Below are 20977 nucleotides of genomic sequence, written 5' to 3'. Positions count from 1 at the left end.
AAGTTTAAATCATTTGATAGTTTAAGAAAGTTATTAAAATTTCAAAAACTTTAACAACAGAGTGAATATTAGTGGACGCCACAGACACCGATGACGAAATGCAGGATCGCTATGTTTCGCTTTTGCGGTAGAAGTCGCAGGCCCGACAAAAATGAAAACTTTACATAATGTATATGAAATATTTATTTCAAATAAAACCCTACAGGTGCCCCATTTCAATTACGTGACGTCAGGGGAATAACCTTGTTTGCACAACGCCTAGCGTGACGTCACTGGATACAAGAGGAACGGATTTGCAAAATCACCGTACAAATATCGTCAAAGTAAGTTTTGTAAGACTGCTCGCCATATATTCATATCTTAAACAAACTCAATGCTTACAGCGCAACCGCTTATTATTGAGCATCTACATTTTCCGCCTAATAATAACACATGTCGACGCATGAACGATCTGCGTTTTTTCTCTCTCCTAAATGAATAAATTGAGAATGAAAATGGAGAGTGTGTCAAAGAGCCAACAACCCGACCAAATAATAGACAACAGCCGAAGGCAACCAAAGAGTCTTCAATCATGTCAATGCAGCGAGAAACTCCGGCACCCGGAGGTGTTCTTCGGCAGGCCCCCAAAACAAATATGTACATGTATAAAAAAAAAAGATAATGGACGACTTAAATCACTTATATATAAAAGAAACTAAAATCAAAGTTCATACTGACTGCATATTTTATACTTCTGGGTTCTGAGAACGAGATGATGTTCACTTTTTGTTATTCAATCAACCTTTTTGATATGGAAAAAAAGGGGGGGGGCTGGATTTTTTTGGCGGATCATTTTCATCCGGTGCTACTATTTGTTTATTTTTGCACTTTTGTATAGTTACATATTTACACGTATATGCACATTAGTCCAGTCGAAATGTTTTGTTCTAATCTAACGTTATAGCACTAAGCAGCATTAAGCCCAAAATGCACAGAAAAAGTCCAATAGAATTTAACTTGAGGAAAACTCAAATTTTGCATTTAACATTGTCATTGGAAAGGGAGATAACTCCGCAAAAATGAGTTTTTGATGTCAGTTTTTGGTTGATTTTCTTAAAACTCGTGTAAAATATGATATTTTGATGGGGTTATTAGACACTGTATGGCATGAAGTAAAACTTTGAAATGTCTCATTTTTCAGAAACTATATCATATGACATTCAGACAGTATAATTTTAACGTATTCCTCTATTTTCAGACACTGTATGGCATGACTTTAAAATAATATTTGTTTCTTTTTTCAGACATGCAGTAAAACTTTTCAAATGTACCATTTTTCAGACACAGTCACACTATATCAAATGACATACAGACAATATATTTGAAACGTTTTTCTTCTATTTTCAGACACTGTATGGCATGCAGCAAAACTTTGAAACGTTTTTCTTCTATTTTCAGACACTGTATGGCATGCAGCAAAACTTTGAAACGTTTTTCTTCTATTTTCAGACACTGTATGGCATGCAGCGAGACTTTGAAACGTGTCTCCTCAATTTTCAGACAATATAACTTTGAAACGTTTATCCTCTATTTTCAGACACTGTATGGCACGAAGCAAAACTTTGAAACGGTTTTCCTTTTTTTTCAGACACTGTATGGCATGCAGCGAGACTTTGAAACGTGTCTTCTCAATTTTTTAAACAATATAACTTTGAAACGTGTATCCTCTATTTTCAGACACTGTATGGCACGAAGCAAAACTTTGAAACGGTTTTCCTCTATTTTCAGACACTGTACGGCAAGCAGAAAAATTTTGAAACGTTTATCCTCTATTTTCAGACACTGTATGGCATGCAGCAATACTTTGAAACATTTATCTTCTATTTTCAGACACTGTATGGCATGCAGCAAAACTTTGAAACGTTTATCCCCAATTTTCAGACACTATATGGCATGTAGCAAGACTTTGAAACGTTTTTCTTATATTTTCAGACACTGTATGGCATGCAGCGAGACTTTGAAACGTGTCTCCTCAATTTTCAGACAATATAACTTTGAAACGTTTATCCTCTATTTTCAGACACTGTATGGCACGAAGCAAAACTTTGAAACAGTTTTCCTTTTTTTTCAGACGCTGTATGGCATGCAGCGAGACTTTGAAACGTGTCTCCTCAATTTTCAAACAATATTACTTTGAAACGTTTATCCTCTATTTTCAGACACTGTACGGCAAGCAGAAAAACTTTGAAACGTTTATCCTCTATTTTCAGACACGGTATGACATGCAGCAATACTTTGAAACATTTATCTTCTATTTTCAGACACTGTATGGCATGCAGCAAAACTTTGAAACGTTTATCCCCAATTTTCAGACACTATATGGCATGTAGCAAGACTTTGAAACGTTTTTCCTCTATTTTCAGACACTGTATGGCATGCAGCAACACCTTGAAACGTTTATCCTCTATTTTCAGACACTGTATGGCATGCAGCAAAACTTTAAAACGTTTATCCCCTATTTTCAGAAACTCTATGGCATGCAGCAAAAGTTTGAAACGTTTTTCTTCTATTTTCAGACACTGTATGGCATGCAGCAAGACTTTGAAACGTTTATCCTCTATTTTCAGACACTGTATGGCATGCAGCAAAACTTTAAAACGTTTATACCCTATTTTCAGAAACTCTATGGCATGCAGCAAGACTTTGAAACGTTTTTCTTCTATTTTCAGACACTGTATGGCATGCAGCAACACTTTGAAACGTTTATCCTCTATTTTCAGACACTGTATGGCATGCAGCAAAACTTTAAAACGTGTATCCCCTATTTTCAGAAACTCTATGGCATGCAGCAAGACTTTGAAACGTTTTTCTTCTATTTTCAGACACTGTATGGCATGCAGCAAGACTGAAACGTGTCTCCTCAATTTTCAGACAATATAACTTTGAAACGTTTAACTATATTTTCAGACACTGTATGTCATGCATCAAAACTTTGAAACGTTTATCCTCTATTTTCAGACACTGTATGGCATGCAGCAAAACTTTGAAACGTTTATTCTCTATTTTCAAACACTGTATGACATGAAGTAAATCTTCGAAACGTTTATCCTCTTATTTAAGACAATATATGGCATGGAGTACAACTTTGAAACGTTTAATCTTTAATTTCACTATATGGCATGCAGTAACAGTTTGAAAAGTTTATCTTCTATTTTCAGACACTATTTAGCATTCATTAGAATTTTGAAATATTGATCTTCAATTTTCAGACACTATATTGCATTCTGAAAAATTTTGAAATGTTCATTTTTTATTCACATACACTTTATGGCATGAAGACTCCAGTATAGTGTTACTAAAACGTTTACCCTCTACTTTTTCAGACAATATATGGCATGCAGTTAACTTTGAAATGTGTATGCACTATTTTCAGACACTATTTAGTATTATTATAAAATGGCATACACTTTACAGTAAAACTTTATAATCTTTATCCTCAATTCAGACAGTATATGGAATGGAGAATCACCTTGAAACGATTATCTTCTATTTTCAGACAATATATGACATGCAGTATAAGTTTGAACCGTTTATCTCCAACTTTCAGACCCTATATATCATTATGGCATGCAGTAAAACTCTAAATACTCTTTTTTGCAGACACTATTTGACATGCACTGAAGTATGAGTAAAACTCTGAAATGTTAAACCTTAATTTTTCAGACAATATAACAAAGAAAGGACCACGTGACAGGAAATCATCATGGCACATGTTGCTATGAACATCCTATTGGTGATTTGTACGGTACTTATTGTGGGAGCCAGTAGTATGTATTTATATCTAAACTTCTGTTTCTAGAAAAAAAAATCTATTGTATACCCAAGTCAAACTGAACTGCTATTATTAGCTGTTTTTTAGCTGTTATTTGCCAGTTCTTCATATTTTTAGCAGTCCTTTAGCTGTTCTAAGCATTCAAATCTAACAGCAGTTTGAAAAACTGCCACATTTCACCATTTCTTAGCATTCGGATTAGCATTCGTCTTAGCAATCATCTTAGCATTCGACTTAGCATTCCTCTTAGCATTCCTCTTAGCAGTCGGGACAACAGTTATGACAGCAGTTCGATAGCAGTTGACCTATTAATCTTTGTTATAAAAATGCTTGGATCTGGCTATGTTTTCAGCTTGAAGTTAAACATTTATTTGAAGATAATTTGATCATTTTCAAATGTGCATTTTGGCTCCATGTTGTGTGGAAATACTTGCTAGTGAAAAACTGTATTTTTGTCATTTATAAGCTTAATTTTGGATGAATTGAATACTTTTACACACCTGCAGTACAGTAAGTTGAAAGTTACAGTTAATGCTTGTGTATATTCTGACATAACTTTGTTGGGGGAAACAGAAATCATACAGAAAGCCCACAAAAAGGGGGGTTGTTGATTACTTATATAGAATATCTGATGTTGACAGGATTGTATTAGAATACTAGCATATATATATTTACAGTTCAAGATGTTATTTGAAAAAAATAGATATGATTATTTTAATCTATTATTTTGTTAAAAAACAAATCTAATCATATTCAAGAGTTGAAAAAAGGGGGAGGGAATTCATAGGTAAACCTAGACTGCAAATAGCTGATTGGTTAAAATAGTCCAAACAATCCAATGAAATTAATTTATAATATATAATTTTACTTTAGTTTGTTTCAGAAAAAGAAACATAAAATTGGCTCATTTAATTTTAATAAAATTTGGACAAAGTATTAACTTTGACCCTTTAACAAAAATATAAAAATTTCAAAAATTTTGTCAGAAAAATTACACTGGTTATATAGCAGTTTGGTAAACACCAATTTTGATCATTGAGAAGTTTAATATTCCCTTTACAACACAATGTAATTAAAACGTTAAGCTGATTTTACAGCTGTTATCTCCCTGTAGTCTTAGGTACCACCTTAATAGAATAAAAACAGTACATTTGGCATGTTTGGTAATAAAATAATGATAACAATGAAATAACTTCTTTTTTGAAAATCACTTAGTCAAGGTAGTGATAAGCCTCTTAGCAGTAATAGCTCTTAAATAAGTTGCTTTTTAAAAAGTTTTGATAATTAAAGTGCATTTTTAATTGTTCCTATATCATTACGGCCACTTATATAATTAATAAAGGGTCTAAGACCAGCTAAAGTAAGTGCTACTCTTTTTTTTTTTTTTACATTCCCTTAAAATTAAGTCTGTTATTAGATTGTATAGTTACTGCTCTAATTACAAATATAAGTTTAAGTACAACTTTTTGAAATTTCACATAAGACTTACAGTAAAATATTAGAATTGTGATAATTTTGGCTTTCATATCTTGTACAGTACTGTATATATTGATTACCAGAATTCATGCGTCGCCTTGTATTGCAACTTTTGGCAGATCTGATAGCATTCCACAGCAGTTATTAGCAGTTTATAAAACCATATTAGGATGTAAAACTTAGCAGTTGGCATGAATATTCATTATTGACAGCTGTTATTATAGCAGTTCTCATGAATATTCATTATTTGATAGCTGTTATTATAGCAGTTCTCATGAATATTCAGATCTCATTTAAATTTTTCGTTAAAAATAACTGCCAAAGAACTGTGAAGGCTAAATAAACTGCTAAGAAACAGCTATGGAATGCTATTGGAATGCCTTTATGCAAATTAATCATTGCCTTATATTTGGTAACTGTGAATGCTAATAAACTGCCAAATAACTGCTGTCAAGTGGGAACTGTGAATGCTAATTAACTGCTAAAGAACTGCAGTTCACTTTGACTTGGGGCATTTCTCTACTTTTATGTGTAATTAGTTAAACAAAATTAATGGTTACCGAATTCCGAGAAAAATTCTAAACTGAAATTTCCTAATCAAATGGCAAAATAAAATTAAAGCTCAAACACATAAAAAAAATGGAAATAATTGATTGATTGATTGTTGGTTGCTTAACGTCCAGTGGCAAATATTTCATGCATATTCAGGACGGAAAAAAAATGGATATTAACAACTGTGACTGTCATAATCCTGACTTTTATATGGGTATTTTTCCGGGAAAAAATGGTGGATTAAAGTTAGTGTTATATAGCTTGTAGATATAATGTATTATAATAGAATCACTGTTTGTACACACTAAGCCACTTCAAATGTAATACCGTGTTCACACTATGAAATCTAAACCCGGTCGAACCCGGGTTAGTTAATCCGAATTAATTACACCGGTTCACACTTGAAAAAGAATTACCCCACTTTGGGTTTTTCCCTTCAACAAAAATAGACACACATGCGCAACATCTTGTAAACAGCGTCTGTGACAACAAACGAAATTGAAACCGACACGGTACTGTTCTCATGGAAGTGGGTGGGGGTCTGGGGGGATTCGATATTTTTTTGGTAGAGGTGGGCCATTTTTGCCTCAAAAACTTACCCATTTTAATATAACAGTCACTGAAATTCAGTAGCTTTAGTTATATAAATATTTGAGAAAGAATAACCTATACTTATATATACAGTTTTTAAAATTGGTTCAGTAATAAAGATTTTATGAAGGTTAGCAGTTGGTGTTGAAACGCGACAAAAAGTGATTTTAAAATAAATGCTGGATCATAGTGAAAAACTTCAAGTCTGTCTCATTTTTAGGGTAAATTTCTAAAACTTTTCCCTTTTTTTTATTTGAAATTATAAAATTACCTTAAAAGAGGACAAATTGTACAAGTTTTAGGTGTTTGAAAGCACTTATAGGTAATTTTTGCTGTAAATAGCATACCTTACCTTGGTTTAGAAGCTCTCAAGCAGGGTATAAATTTCTAACAGTACTGGCATCATTAAATTTAATTAATGCCAAATTATGATATAAAATCCTGCTAAAAATGTTTATTTGACTTATTCGCATTCAAAAATATAAAGCGATACATTCTGAGATTATCATATAAAGCGCAATCTTTGGTTACAAGGGCAAAGCTAACGGGGTACAAATTTAAGACCGCAACATGTCTAAGTGTCAAAATGTGTGTATTTGGTTGCTAAGGACAGTAAACAATAAAATTAACATAAATTGCATTCCTAGCAGTTTTTTTACCTTCAGAACTAAAACAAGAACATAAAAGACTAAAGATTTGTGGTCAATTTTAACTTTAAAAGTGCATTTCTGTGCTTTCTGATGTGCCTTAAGGTGAAATTTTTCCCCTCCTGCCTCAACTTTTTTTATGTTTTCTGTGTTCTACTAGTTGTTACGATGAAAATGGTACCTTAGTTTTTAAAATTGGTTCAGTAATAAAGATTTTATGAAGGTTAGCAGTTGGTGTTGAAACGCGACAAAAAGTGATTTTAAAATAAATGCTGGATCATAGTGAAAAACTTCAAGTCTGTCTCATTTTTAGGGTAAATTTCTAAAACTTTTCCCTTTTTTTTATTTGAAATTATAAAATTACCTTAAAAGAGGACAAATTGTACAAGTTTTAGGTGTTTGAAAGCACTTATAGGTAATTTTTGCTGTAAATAGCATACCTTACCTTGGTTTAGAAGCTCTCAAGCAGGGTATAAATTTCTAACAGTACTGGCATCATTAAATTTAATTAATGCCAAATTATGATATAAAATCCTGCTAAAAATGTTTATTTGACTTATTCGCATTCAAAAATATAAAGCGATACATTCTGAGATTATCATATAAAGCGCAATCTTTGGTTACAAGGGCAAAGCTAACGGGGTACAAATTTAAGACCGCAACATGTGTAAGTGTCAAAATGTGTATATTTGGTTGCTAAGGACAGTAAACAATAAAATTAACATAAATTGCATTCCTAGCAGTTTTTTTACCTTCAGAACTAAAACAAGAACATAAAAGACTAAAGATTTGTGGTCAATTTTAACTTTAAAAGTGCATTTCTGTGCTTTCTGATGTGCCATAAGGTAGCACTCCACAGTTAGAAAATAAAATTAAAAATGAGCCCCAAAATGATTTATCATCTCCTTTTCCTGGATTTCTAATACATTAACCTAACTGTTTGTGTTGTACATGTGCATATGTATGTAATCAGTATCTTCCATAGATTCAATTTTCCAAAGTTAAAAGGGTGAAAATTAATTCCTTTTATGTGTATCCATGGCAACATTCAGCATTTATTTACCATAAAATATTGCAAAAAGGGGGGTGAACATGTCATATATCCCCCCAAAATTTGGATCAAACTAGAATTTCAATGCCTTTGAGTGATACCTTTTTAGAAACTGCTTTCTTAAATCTTCCTAATGATCAAATAAAAAATGGGTGTCTTTCGCCTCATTTTTTCGTAAAATCCAATCACAAAGTTCGTGCGATAAAAAGTTGGAAAAAAACATTATAATAATTGCCGGACCAATGTATGGTATGGACATGCAAATACGGACTGTCATACAGAAAACAGCCTATATTACATACATTACATAACCTTGATGTTCATATAAACCCAATACAAAGGCTATTTTAATACTCAGCTATCCAAAAATGAATTTTATTGCACACTAGCTCTCATATTTAAAAAAATCCACAGGGGCCAAAATGCGAAACTACACACCTAACTGTGGAGTGCTACCTAACTCCACTTTGCGTTCACACTAGAATGTGGGTTTACTAATCCGGGTTCGCCCCACATTAACTCCACCTCAGATGAGGGGTAATTTTAATCCGGGTATGCCCCAGTTTAACGTGTTCACACTATTGGAATTTAATCCGGATTACTTAATTCGGGTCGAACACGGTTTAAAAATGCATAGTGTGAACGGGGTATTATATTCCTCAGTTGTAGTAGAGTTTTGTGTGTTCAGGAAGATCCTGATTTTGTCTTTTCTGCAGACTCGATTTATTCTGGAGTACAAAGTTTTCGTTGTATTTTCCTAATCCGTGTTTCGAAATTCTGCTTAATGAAATCGATCAAAGAAAAATCCTTCATATTTTCATAAATCACAGCTAAATCTTACATTACTTTAGTTTTTTTTTTCATTTTTCTTAGTACCATTAGTGTCTTAGTGTGATGAGATAAATTACTCTGAATAAAACAGATACATGTACATGTATAAAGAGCTCGTCTTTCAAGTAATCACGAAATTGTTTTCTTTTAAAGTCGTTATCTAGTAATAATTTTGAAAAATCTGTCTACTTTTAATTTGAGGTACAATATGCAGGTGAATAACACTTGTTTCATTTCTGCTGTCAAGAATAAATACACTATCACTCTCAGTTTTTAATATGCACCAATCATATAATCTCCAACAACATTAATCCTACTCCTCGTAAAGGCATGTGTTTCTTACTAAATCACGAGGCCCAGTCCCACTTTTGTGGAAAAATTTTGGTTGGCCTATTATGCCTTTATAGATTATGAAGCGTGTATGTAGCGGGAGCCCTCTTAGGCAAATAATCAAATTACCATGCTGAAGTACGTCCATTATTCAAGTTTCATTATTGAATATTGAAATATGAATATAAATATAAATGAAATAGTTATCGAACAAATATTCAAATTAATATCAGAAAGGAAAAAAAACACTCTTTAATTTTTTTTTTTTATCTGTTAATTTAGTTCGGAGGATGAACAAGTGGCTTTTCCTAAATATTTTTTTTACTTTAGGTTCTTGGTTCATTGTATGGTCGAACTGAATACCAAAACATGCATATAAACATTAAATTACTCTACTTTTTTTTTCCTTTTTCTCAGTCAGTTTCAAAGAACTTGTCAGTAACTTTTTGTTTTGTAATGAAGCTTATGAAAATAATGGTTTTAATTATATTTGGAGTGTTTAAAATACTTTACCGGTTTTAGATGAAATACATGCTTTTGGTGGTCCTTTTTATTCTGTTGACACAAGGATTTGTAGATCTCACTATACAAATCCTTGGTTGTCAGTTGTGATTTTTCTACTCTCTACACTACACTTTCACACAATCCTATCAGGAACAAGATTTCATATTAAATTGAATGGTATTTTGAAAAATCTCGTTGCAAATATATTTGCTCTAGCTCGTTTCTTAAGGGCCCTTTTCTATATAGCGAAAAATGAAAATATGTCAGATACACTTACTAGAAATGTGGAGATAGGATTGAAGCTTTAAATTTTCTCCTGGACATATACATGTATGTACGTTTCGGCGATAAAGTGTATCGACAAGTAGCATGTATTCCCATGGGCACTAACTTACTCCCTTTAATAGCAGATTTATTTCTATATTGCCATGAATCTCAGTTTATGACCAAACTCAGTAAAACACGTCACGTCATTGATACATTCAAAAATACCTAGCGTTATCTTGCTGTATGTTTTCGTTAAATAATCCAGAGTTCTCTTAAATATACATGTACATTTTGTGTACTACGTATACTGAAATTCACCCGAAGGAACTTACTATAAATCTTTTATAAACAGCAGTAGTTGTCCTTTTCTATATTTTGACATTTCAATTTGTAAAGAGAACCTCCATACTAAAATTTACGACAAAAGAGATGATTTTTCATTCCCTATTGTAAATTTTCCTTTTTAAGACGGCGATATTCCTTTGGAGCCATCATACGCCTTACGGTGATTATGTATCCCAACTCGTTCGATATACCCGTGTGTGACAAATTTAAACGAACGCAATCAATGCATCACTGGTAAATTATTAAGTCAGGGATTTCTTAACTATAAATTACTAAAAAAAATTACTGAATTCTTTCATCGATACGAATATTTGATTAGAAAATTATTAAAAAAAGTCAGAATAACAGTATTCCACATCCGATATTTTACGGTAATGTTGTGCAAATGTACATAAAGTGATGAAAATTAATCACTTTTTATTAAATATGTGATCTGTGAAAACTCATCGAACCTTTAAACACACTTATTATATATGGTTGAGTTCTTATATCTACATACAAACTTAGACAAACAATGTATTAAAGCATAACATTTTTTCTTCTTCAAATTATCTCTCTTGATCTGGAGTTCCATCCAACTGCCCAAATAACTTTTTTCTTTAGTAGGTAACACAAGGGCTGTCAAATGTGGTCTTACATGTAGAACATTGGATGTGATTGAGGATGGTATAACTTCTCCCGGTAAACTAACCTCCATGTTGGAGGATGGTATAGCTTCTCCCTGTAAACTAACCTCCATGTTTGAGGATGGTATAACTTCTCCCGGTAAACTAACCTCCATGTTGGAGGATGGAATAACTTCTCCTGGTAAACTAACCTCCATGTTTGAGGATGGTATAACTTCTCCCGGTAAACTTACCTCCATGTTGGAGGATGGTATAGCTTCTCCCTGTAAACTAACCTCCATGTTTGAGGATGGTATAACTTCTCCCGGTAAACTAACCTCCATGTTGGAGGATGGAATAACTTCTCCTGGTAAACTAACCTCCATGTTTGAGGATGGTATAACTTCTCCCGGTAAACTAACCTCCATGTTGGAGGATGGTATAACTTCTCCCGGTAAACTAACCTCCATGTTTGAGGATGGTATAACTTCTCCCGGTTAACTAACATCTACGTTTGAGGATGGTATAACTTCTCCCGGTTGTTAACTGACATCCATGTTTGATGATTGTATAACTTCTCCCGGTAAACTAACATCCATGTTTGTGAATGATATAATAGCTTTTCCCAGTAAACTAACATCCATGTTTGAGGACGGTATAACTTCTCCCGGTAAACTAACATCCATGTTTGAGGATGGTATAACTTCTCCCGGTAATCTAACCTCCATGTTTGAGAACGGTATAAATTCTCCCGGTTAACAAACATCCATGTTTGAGGACGGTTTAGCTTCTCCCGGTAAACTAACATCCATGTTTGAGGACGGTATAACTTCTGCCGATAAACTAACCTCCATGTTTGAGGATGGTATAACTTCTCTCGGTAAACTAACCTCCATGTTTGAGGATGGTATAACTTCTCCCGGTAAACTAATATCCATGTTTGAGGACGGTATAACTTCTCCCGGTAAATTAACATCCATGTTTGAGGACGGTATAACTTCTCCCTGTAAACTAACATCCATGTTTGAGGACGGTATAACTTCTCCCGGTAAACTAACATCCATGTTTTAGGATGGTATAATAGCTTTTCCCGGTAAACTAACCTCCATTTTTGAGGATGGTATAACTTCTCTCGGTAAACTGAACATCCATGTTTGAGGATGGCATAACTTCTCTCGGTAATTAACATCCATGTTTGAGGACGGTATAACTTCTCCCGGTAAATTAACATCCATGTTTGAGGACGGTATAACTTTTCCCGGTAAACTAACATCCATGTTTGAGGGCGTTAAAACTTCTCCCGGTTAACAAACATCCATGTTTGAGGACGGTATAGCTTCTCCCGGTAAACTAACATCCATGTTTGAGGACGGTATAACTTCTCCCGGTTAACTAACATCTATGTTTGAGGATGGTATAACTTCTCCTGGTAAACTTACATCCATGTTTGAGGATGGTATAACTTCTCCCGGTAAACTAACATCCATGTTTTAGGATGGTATAAAAGCTTTTCCCGGAAAACTAACCTCCATTTTTGAGGATGGTATAACTTATCTCGGTAAACTAACATCCATGTATGAGGGCGGTATAACTTCTCCCGGTTAACAAACATCCATGTTTGAGGACGGTATAGCTTCTCCCGGTAAACTAACATCCATGTTTGAGGACGGTAATCGGTATAACTTCTCCCAGTTAACTTACATCTATGTTTGAGGATGGTATAACTTCTCCCGGTAAACTAACATCCGTGTTTGAGGATGGTATAGTTTCTCCCGGTAAACTAACATCCATGTTTTAGGATGGTATAATAGCTTTTCCCGGTAAATTAACCTCCATTTTTGAGGATGGTATAACTTCTCTCATACTAACATCCATGTTTGAGGATGTTTTAACTTCTCCCGGTAATTAACATCCATGTTTGAGGACGGTATAACTTCTCCCGGTAAATTAACATCCATGTTTGAGGACGGTATTACTTCTCCCGGTAAACTAACATCCATGTTTGAGGGCAGTATAACTTCTCCCGGTTAACAAACATCCATGTTTGAGGACAGTATAGCTTCTCCTGGTAAACTAACATCCATGTTTGAGGATGGTATAACTTCTCCTGGTAAACTAACCCCCATGTTTGAGGATGGTATAACTTCTCCCGGTAAACTAACATCCATGTTTGATGATGGTATCACTTTTGCCGGTAATCTAACACCCATGTTTGAGGATGGAATAACTTCTCCCGGTAAACTAACATCCATGTTTGAGGATGGAATAACTTATCCCGATAAACTAACATCCATGTTCGAGGATGGTATAACTTCTTCCGGTAAACTAACATTCATGTTTGAGTTGGCTGCCAACATTATAGTCATTGTTCTCACACCCTTCGCTGCTTTTGGTCTCCGTCTTCTGTCCAGTGTATCATTTGTACCAGACAACAGTTCATTAACGTCTTTTTCAAATTTTGCATAACATGCATTTATACCACTGATGATCTCCTTTTCATTGGCCTCTTTTGTTTCTCCTCCTTTTACCTGAATGTCGCGTAAACTGATGGTCTCCTTTTCGTTGGCCACGTTTGTTTCTCCTCCTTTTCCCTGAATGTCGCGTAAACGATTCGGATTATCTCCTCCTTTTCCCACAATTTCGCGTAAACGATTCAGGTTATCTCCTCCTTTTCCCTGAATGTCGCGTAAACGATTCAGGTAATCTCCTCCTTTTCTATGAATGTCGCGTAAACGATTCGTGTTATCTCTGGTGGAAAGTAAGTCATCGTTGTTGAACTCAACATTATCAAGAAGCGGTGTTGGATTTAGATCTATACAGGGCTTGTTCAATGCCGTTTGACACTTTCTTTCTTCCGTGGAGAAACGTCTGCTCTTATTCTGATTATTTTGAGATATAGCTGTCGTATTACTTATAACACTTGATACAGAACGTGATCCTGGCTCACTAAAAGGTACAACTCTGTTCTTATTAAATATGATTCTAAGTCTCTGAACAAACCTTACCAAAGCGAATCTCTATTCTTTGTTGCTTCCTGTCTAATTACATAAATTTCTTTCCACAATTAACTCCTATTTTTTTATGCTTAAGTGTTTCATGTCGGTAGTCTCAGGCAGCAATACGTTATCCTGAAATGCTCGCTGGTGCTGCACGCTGACGTCGACTGCATTGCAACGTGACTATGAGAGATGCGATTGCTTGTTGAAGACTGGACGGAAGGGAACAGGGGAAAACATAATGTGACTAAATTATCAGTGTTTTATTAAAACACATGATTATTCTCTTTTTTATAATGGTATAATCACAATACAATTAAGCAATTTAGATTGAAACTAAAGTATCCAATAGAGGATACTCCCGTCCATTAAAAATGGAGGAAATACAATGTATCAAACAAGCAAACAATATACCGAAAAAATTATGAAAACATTGAAGATACTTAAGTTTTTTGAAACATTTAACTTTCTTTTAACTTCGGCTAAGAACCAACGTCTCACTATAGATGAAGAATAGTTTATACCAAGTGTCATGTTGGTCTCTTGTGGACAGTTGTTTCATTGGCAATCATACCACATCTTCTTTTTATAAATTTAAGATATTAAACTCTGGTTATTTTTCACATCATTCTATCTTTGTGAGAAGATAAGATAATTCGGTTTTCGATAGTTAAGTTTAAAAATATTTAATTTTTATAGTGGTTTGGAAAACATGTTATTGAAACTTATATAAATCCCTTTCCACTTTGCAGGTGCGAGTGCTGCCTTTTATGACCCCCTTGTATGGGCATTAGCTAGTCTTTTTCGAAATCGACAAGGGTGTCTTTTACGTGCAAGAGATACGGCTCTATCTTAACCATGTTAACACGGATCAACCATTTATCGTCCCCCTCTGACTGACTATCTTCGTTTCCTCAAGACTATACTCGCAAATGGTGTCAAGGGAGAGCCGAAAATTCAGTCCCTGACATTTTCATCCCGGAACGGGAATCGAACAAGGAACCGTTGTGTTAGTAGTCCGATGCCCTAACCACTACACTTTGGCTCTCTCTTAACAGGTTTATAACAATCATTGTCTGTCTGTCTTTTCCAAAAAAATAAAAAGCCGTTTGTACATGTACATTCTAATTATAATTTTCACTAAAGCATTTGGCATAAGATTGAAGTTTCTGTAATAAAGTGGTGGCTGTGGTGTTTTGTGTGTGTGTGTGTGTGTTTTTTTGAGTATACATGTGTGTTTTTGTAAGGGTGTGTTGCACTTCTTTCGTGTATTTGTCTTTAGAGGTCCTGTGTTTGAGTCCCAGAGGAAACCATTTGACAATGTAATGAGAATCATGCTCTCTGTTTACACACGTGACGGGAAACCCTTCATCCATGTTTTCGAAAAAAAAACATGAAACAAAAAAGAGCAATTCTGAATTCATAAAAGAACAATTAAAAATATCTTGAACATTAATATCAAGTTTTACCATTTCACGAAACACGGTGAAAAAAACAAACCTTTTTTTCACGGTTGTACGTGAAATAAAAATGGCAAAGCACGTTGCACGAAAATATCTCTTTAACACTCTCCGTGTAGACTCGATGGAGTATGAACTTGTTAGTTTCCATTTATTTTTCAATTTCAGCATGTAGACAAGGGTGGATTAGTAAAGGTTCTGGTAAACTAAGATTCTGTTACTACATTTCTGCCGTTGGGGATGTTAAATCCCAAAGTGATGCCACGGTAAGTTTGTTTGAGATTTCATATGTGAATCATTTGATTTTGGATGTTAATGTCTTCTGATTGGCTGATAGCTTTTGTCTCTCAGCGAATAGATATTATTTTGTCATGTCACAATCATGTCTTCTGATACATCGAAATGATTATTAAAATAATAAGATTTGTAAGATGTTCTCTCATATTCTGTATAACAATGATGTCCGAGTTCACTTGAAACTCTAGAGTCAGCTTCAGAGTTTCGAGAGTATCATGCTCTTTGGAACAACTCAAGTCACTCTAGGATAAGGCCCTGACTAAGCATAAAATAAGGGGGAAAACTGATTGGTTTGACGTCATTCGAGGGTTTCTCGAGTTTAACCCTGGCTTTGTGATGGTTGGGAGAGCGGTTAACTCGACAGGTCCTAGTAAACTCGAATTTTTGAAACCCGAGTAACTTCAGTAAGTAAAGTTTCCAGTAGAGTTTCAAGTGAACTCGACCAATGATATCTCCACTGACCAGCTGTTGAAAAAGGTTTGATTTTTAGTGAATTTAAGCATATTTATAATTTGTATTGTAAGTTTATTTCAATTGCAGGCAGCATGCAAACAAATGAGCGGAATGTTGTTTTTCCCTTCTGATTCTTATGAAACTAGAGAGTTTAAAAGATTTGTTAGTAACAATAGGGTACGTATAATTAAACAAACCGTTGTAGGTCAAATGATGTGTCGCTGTCTTTTCCATTACATTTTTGAAAAAAATAGCTATGTAGGTTGGTAGGGATTTTTTTTATTTTACATTTATATTGAGTAACAGCCTAGTAATTGAGAGAAATTCTTACTTTAACAGTGCTTATTGAAAAATGACAAAAACAAACACCTTTAAGCTGTTAGAGGAAACCAATATTCTTATTTCCATTGCCCTACCCATGTTAAAAATGAGGGGCGAAAGATACAAGAGAAAAATTCAAACTCATAGATCGAAAATATACTGACAACGCCATGACTGAAAAAAGATTAAAAAAAACAACAACAAAAACGGAGTAAATACTAGTAGTTTACACAACAGAACATAGAAAACAAAAGACTACGCAACACAAACCCTACCAAACACTGATTGTGATCTCAAGTACATCATGCAGGAAGGTAGGCAGATTCTGCTCCACATGTGGCACCATTCGTGTTGCTACAAACCCTGTAAATAGTATAAATTGGTAGGTCACATTAAACTGGACATGAAGGCAAGCAGTCCAAAAGGAAGCCACTTTGATTTCAAATTAATGAAGATCAGAAAACCATCTGGTCAATAGTCTTCACACTTACCACAAATCGTACGGCAAATGTCTACAAGCAAACAGACTTCTTACTAAAATTTTCAAAAAATTGAGCTTCTAGCTTGTATATTCACTCACTCATTCGAAAGTTAGGGAGCTACCATTTGATTTTTATGGGGGGGGGGGGGGGGGAGGCCTTTTTTTTTACATAAATTGTCATCCTGATTTTTTTTTTTGCAAGTGTCTCATCCTGCCTTTTTTTTTTACTAAAAACTCCTGTCCTGCCTATTTTTTTCAAATTTCATCCTAGCCCCCCATAAAAATCAAATGGTAGCTCCCTTAAGCACAAAGGCTGTGTTGATCTAATTAATAGCTTAGAAAATAGGTGATAGATCGTTGTACTAAACCAGGCCCTACATGTATAGGTCTGGAACACTTTTTGAAGACTAAATGCTAAATGGGCAAATCTATATAAAATCACAATAATTCCATTTACAAATGTATAACTATACAGTCAAGCTCTACGGTGATTAGGAAACCTTTAAGGGAGTTCGCTTCTCGGTTTCAAAGTTATTAACTTTTCAAAATACTAGTTTGTATTGATGAGGGATTAATAAAGGAATCCAAAGAGCAAAAAAAAATATATATATAGGTCACCGTGCTCGTTTTCGATATATATGATATTGAAATTTTGGCGGGAAAATGTTCTCTCTTGACTTTTCATAGCTTTATCATTGACAAGTTAAACTCGTCAAAAACTATTAAAAATTAATAAAAAGTGTAAAAGACTTTTACAGACAGTTTATCCTTATACATGTTAAAGAATTATAAAAAGAAAAAGTGGAGTCACCATGCAAAAATTGTTAATTCATTCAAATGGATAAAACCAGAGGATTCCAAAAATCTGACAAAAATTCCCAAACATGACAAGCGAGCTTCCTTTAGTTAATGATTGGGAAAGGGGCGGACTCTTTCAGGGGCCGATTCAGAAATCGAAGCGAGATTCCAAAAATACGTTTTGTCATCTGCTTGACCACAAGTTTTTCGCAATCGAATTGGAAATCAGAAATCAGAATATTTTTTTAGAACAAAACAATAATCCTCGTCCTCTCTTGAAGTCAAATGGTTGTTCCCTTAACTACACCCAGCTTCCTGTAGATGATAATTATAAGAATAATTATGTGGAATGAGTGCTAGTGAGAAAACTTTCCATTTAAGTCACACTTTGTAATTACAAATTAAAGTACGGTCTCCAGCACGAAGCCTTGGCTCACACCGTACAGCAAACTATAAAGGGCCCCAAAAATGACAATTGTAAAACTATTTAAACGGGAAAACTAACAGTTAACTTTAATCTATATAAAAATGAGTAACGAGAAATACTTATGAAACACACCAATAAATGAGAACTACTGAACATCCGGCTCCTTACAAACGCAGTGTGTTGAAACGTTTTAAAAGGTACCAACCTTCACCCTTATGGTAAACAATAATGTAGCAACACAACATACTAAGTCTAATATAATGCATATTTTTCTTCAATTATAGATATCTACTCCGTTTTACTGGACATCTGGACATAAAGACAACTACCAATGGACTTGGGGTGTTGACCCCTTTGCGTACCCATTTCATGCCCCTAATTGGGCCGCAGGACAACCTAACGGGGCTCTTAAAGGAGAATGCATAGCTGTCCAAACACAAGGTGCAATGATGGAAGACCAACCATGTGGAAATAGATACAACTATATCTGCAAGTCACGATCATAGGCTTAGAGACTCAAACTATGCTATTAGAATACAATGTACTTTTGATTTGTATCATTTGAATACACTGTGCTCACAGCTGCTTGGAATTATGAGAATACAGTGTAACTTTAGTCAGAATCATTGGATATTATTATGATATTATGTCTTTATATACTTCAAACAGATATACAGATCATCATAATCAAATGATGTTTGCATTCTTTCATTTGATTCAAATGATTAAAACCTTGTATCGAAATGGCTTTATGGTTTAGTCTTACTCTAAGATGATTGATTTTTTTATTAGCTGTTAGTGACTTTGAACTAGCTGTCAGCTAACTGCGAGAACTCTCAGATGTGTTCCTAAGGCCTTTTTGCCGTCGGGTTGTACAAGTTCCCGGTCACGTCCAATTGTATCTTTGTCGAACTGATGAGTTAAGCCTTTTTTTAACTAATTTTGTATAGTTCGTTTTTACAAATGTATGTTGTACTGTCCCTGGTTAGGGGGAGGATTGGGATCCCGCTAACATGTTTAACCGCGCCACATTATTTATGTATGTACCTGTCCCAAATCAGGAACCTGTAATTCCATGTTTGTCGTTTGTTTATGTGTTACATATTTGTTTTTTTCGTTTGAATTGTTCTACATCATGTACATTGCTATATCGGGGCCTTGTATAGCTAACTATGCGGTATGGGTTTTGCATTGTTGAAGGTTGTACGGTTACCTATAGTTGTTAATGTCTGTGTCATATTGGTCACTTATGGACAGGCAGAGCTCCAGATAAGAATTAATAAATTGGGTTTTTTACCCACCATTTTCTTATATAATTGGGTGATAAAGTTTTTTAATTGCATTATCAATTCCAATTCACCCCTCAGGTTAATATCAAATTGGGTTTTTCACCACCAAGCTCCTTAATCACTGTGCTTAAACGACCGTGGGTAACTTAAGTTACCCACATCCCAAGATGGAGGACTCTAAACTTGTTGAGATGATAGTTGATACGAAATCTGCTTTTTTCAACGTTTTTCATGATCTATTTCAATATTGATAGGACTTTTAAATAAATAAATCACTTACCATCACTACAAATTTGTTAATTTTGACTTCACTTTAGCGCAAGGCAAACTTTTAAAAAATGCATAAGATGTCCGTAACTTATAAGTTAAAAATAATCAGACTGTCCGTAACTTTTTTTTCGGATGTGGGTAACTTTTTTTTCAAAATTGTAAGATTATCAATTTCAACCCTTAAAGGTTAATAAACACTATCAAACCCCTTAAGTATTACAAAACTTTATACAATAACGATATGCTTCAAACTAAACAACCAGAGTGTCACGGATTTTCCGTTAAATTTTTAAAAATTATTCCCGGGATAAAACGGGACGTTGCGGTGCGGCGAAATTTATCTAACATTCTTCTAGCTTTATAGATTGTTCACTGATGAGTCATTGGACGGTGTAGTCGCGGAAAAAAATTGATATCCTTTCCCTTAAATAATTTCTGAATTGTTAGCCAAAAAAAGTATGGTCTCTTCAATATATCTAGTGTAATGTGTTTTTGATTGTGAGAAAAAAATGCCAATATCTAGGAATAGATGGAAGGCTTTATTGTTAAACAGGTGTCAGTTTATCATAGCAATAAAAGTAGATTTAAAATTTCTAAAAGTTTCATTGACCTCAGGGATTCAATAAGATCGGGTATCAAATCATACATGTCTTCTTTAGAGGTTTGGACTGATTCATCTATGTATTTCTGCTAGGGAAAAAAATGTGACAATGGTACCGTTGTTTTCCATTCGTTTGGTGTGTTAAATTGAGCTTTTGGCTTTGTCATTCCATGAAGGACTTCACGTTTGAATATTCCTAGGAGTTCGGTATATTTGTTTTTTATCATTTCTTTTTTTTTATAATTACATCTACGAATAAAGATTCTTTGAAAGTTACTGACATCATGCTAAAGTTACGGACATCCCTATTGGTATAAGGAGAAAAGTTACGGACAAGTTGTTTTGAAGTTACGGACATCATAAGTGTTTTGGAAAATCGTGCTGTAATCGTTTATTTTGTAGTAACAAACCACGTTTTACATTGCAGAGTTTCCCTAACAGATTTATATAGCTTTTTAATTATTGAACATTTCTTTTGTATTCATGGTATTGTAATTATATAGGAGCAAACGTCTTAACCGAAGTCAGGCGGCTCCATATTGGGCTGTGGGTAACCCGTTTAAGCACAGTGTTA

The 20977-nt window shown here is 34.4% G+C and overlaps 1 protein-coding gene across 1 annotated transcript; it reads left to right on the top strand.

Annotated features, from left to right (window-relative positions):
• Positions 1–227: 227 nt before the first annotated feature.
• Positions 228–18987, top strand: LOC134718990 (lithostathine-2-like). The gene is made up of 5 exons (XM_063581882.1): positions 228–323; positions 3703–3806; positions 15635–15732; positions 16304–16393; positions 18528–18987. The coding sequence occupies exons 2-5, from the start codon at positions 3743–3745 to the stop codon at positions 18747–18749; spliced, it is 474 nt and encodes a 157-aa protein (XP_063437952.1). The 5' UTR covers positions 228–323; positions 3703–3742; the 3' UTR covers positions 18750–18987.
• The last annotated feature ends 1990 nt before the right edge of the window (positions 18988–20977 follow it).

Source organism: Mytilus trossulus, chromosome 5, assembly GCF_036588685.1.
Source record: "Mytilus trossulus isolate FHL-02 chromosome 5, PNRI_Mtr1.1.1.hap1, whole genome shotgun sequence".
Taxonomy (NCBI): domain Eukaryota; kingdom Metazoa; phylum Mollusca; class Bivalvia; order Mytilida; family Mytilidae; genus Mytilus; species Mytilus trossulus.
The sequence above is the reverse complement of the archived record's forward strand: the minus strand, read 5'-3'. Positions and strand labels throughout refer to the sequence as shown.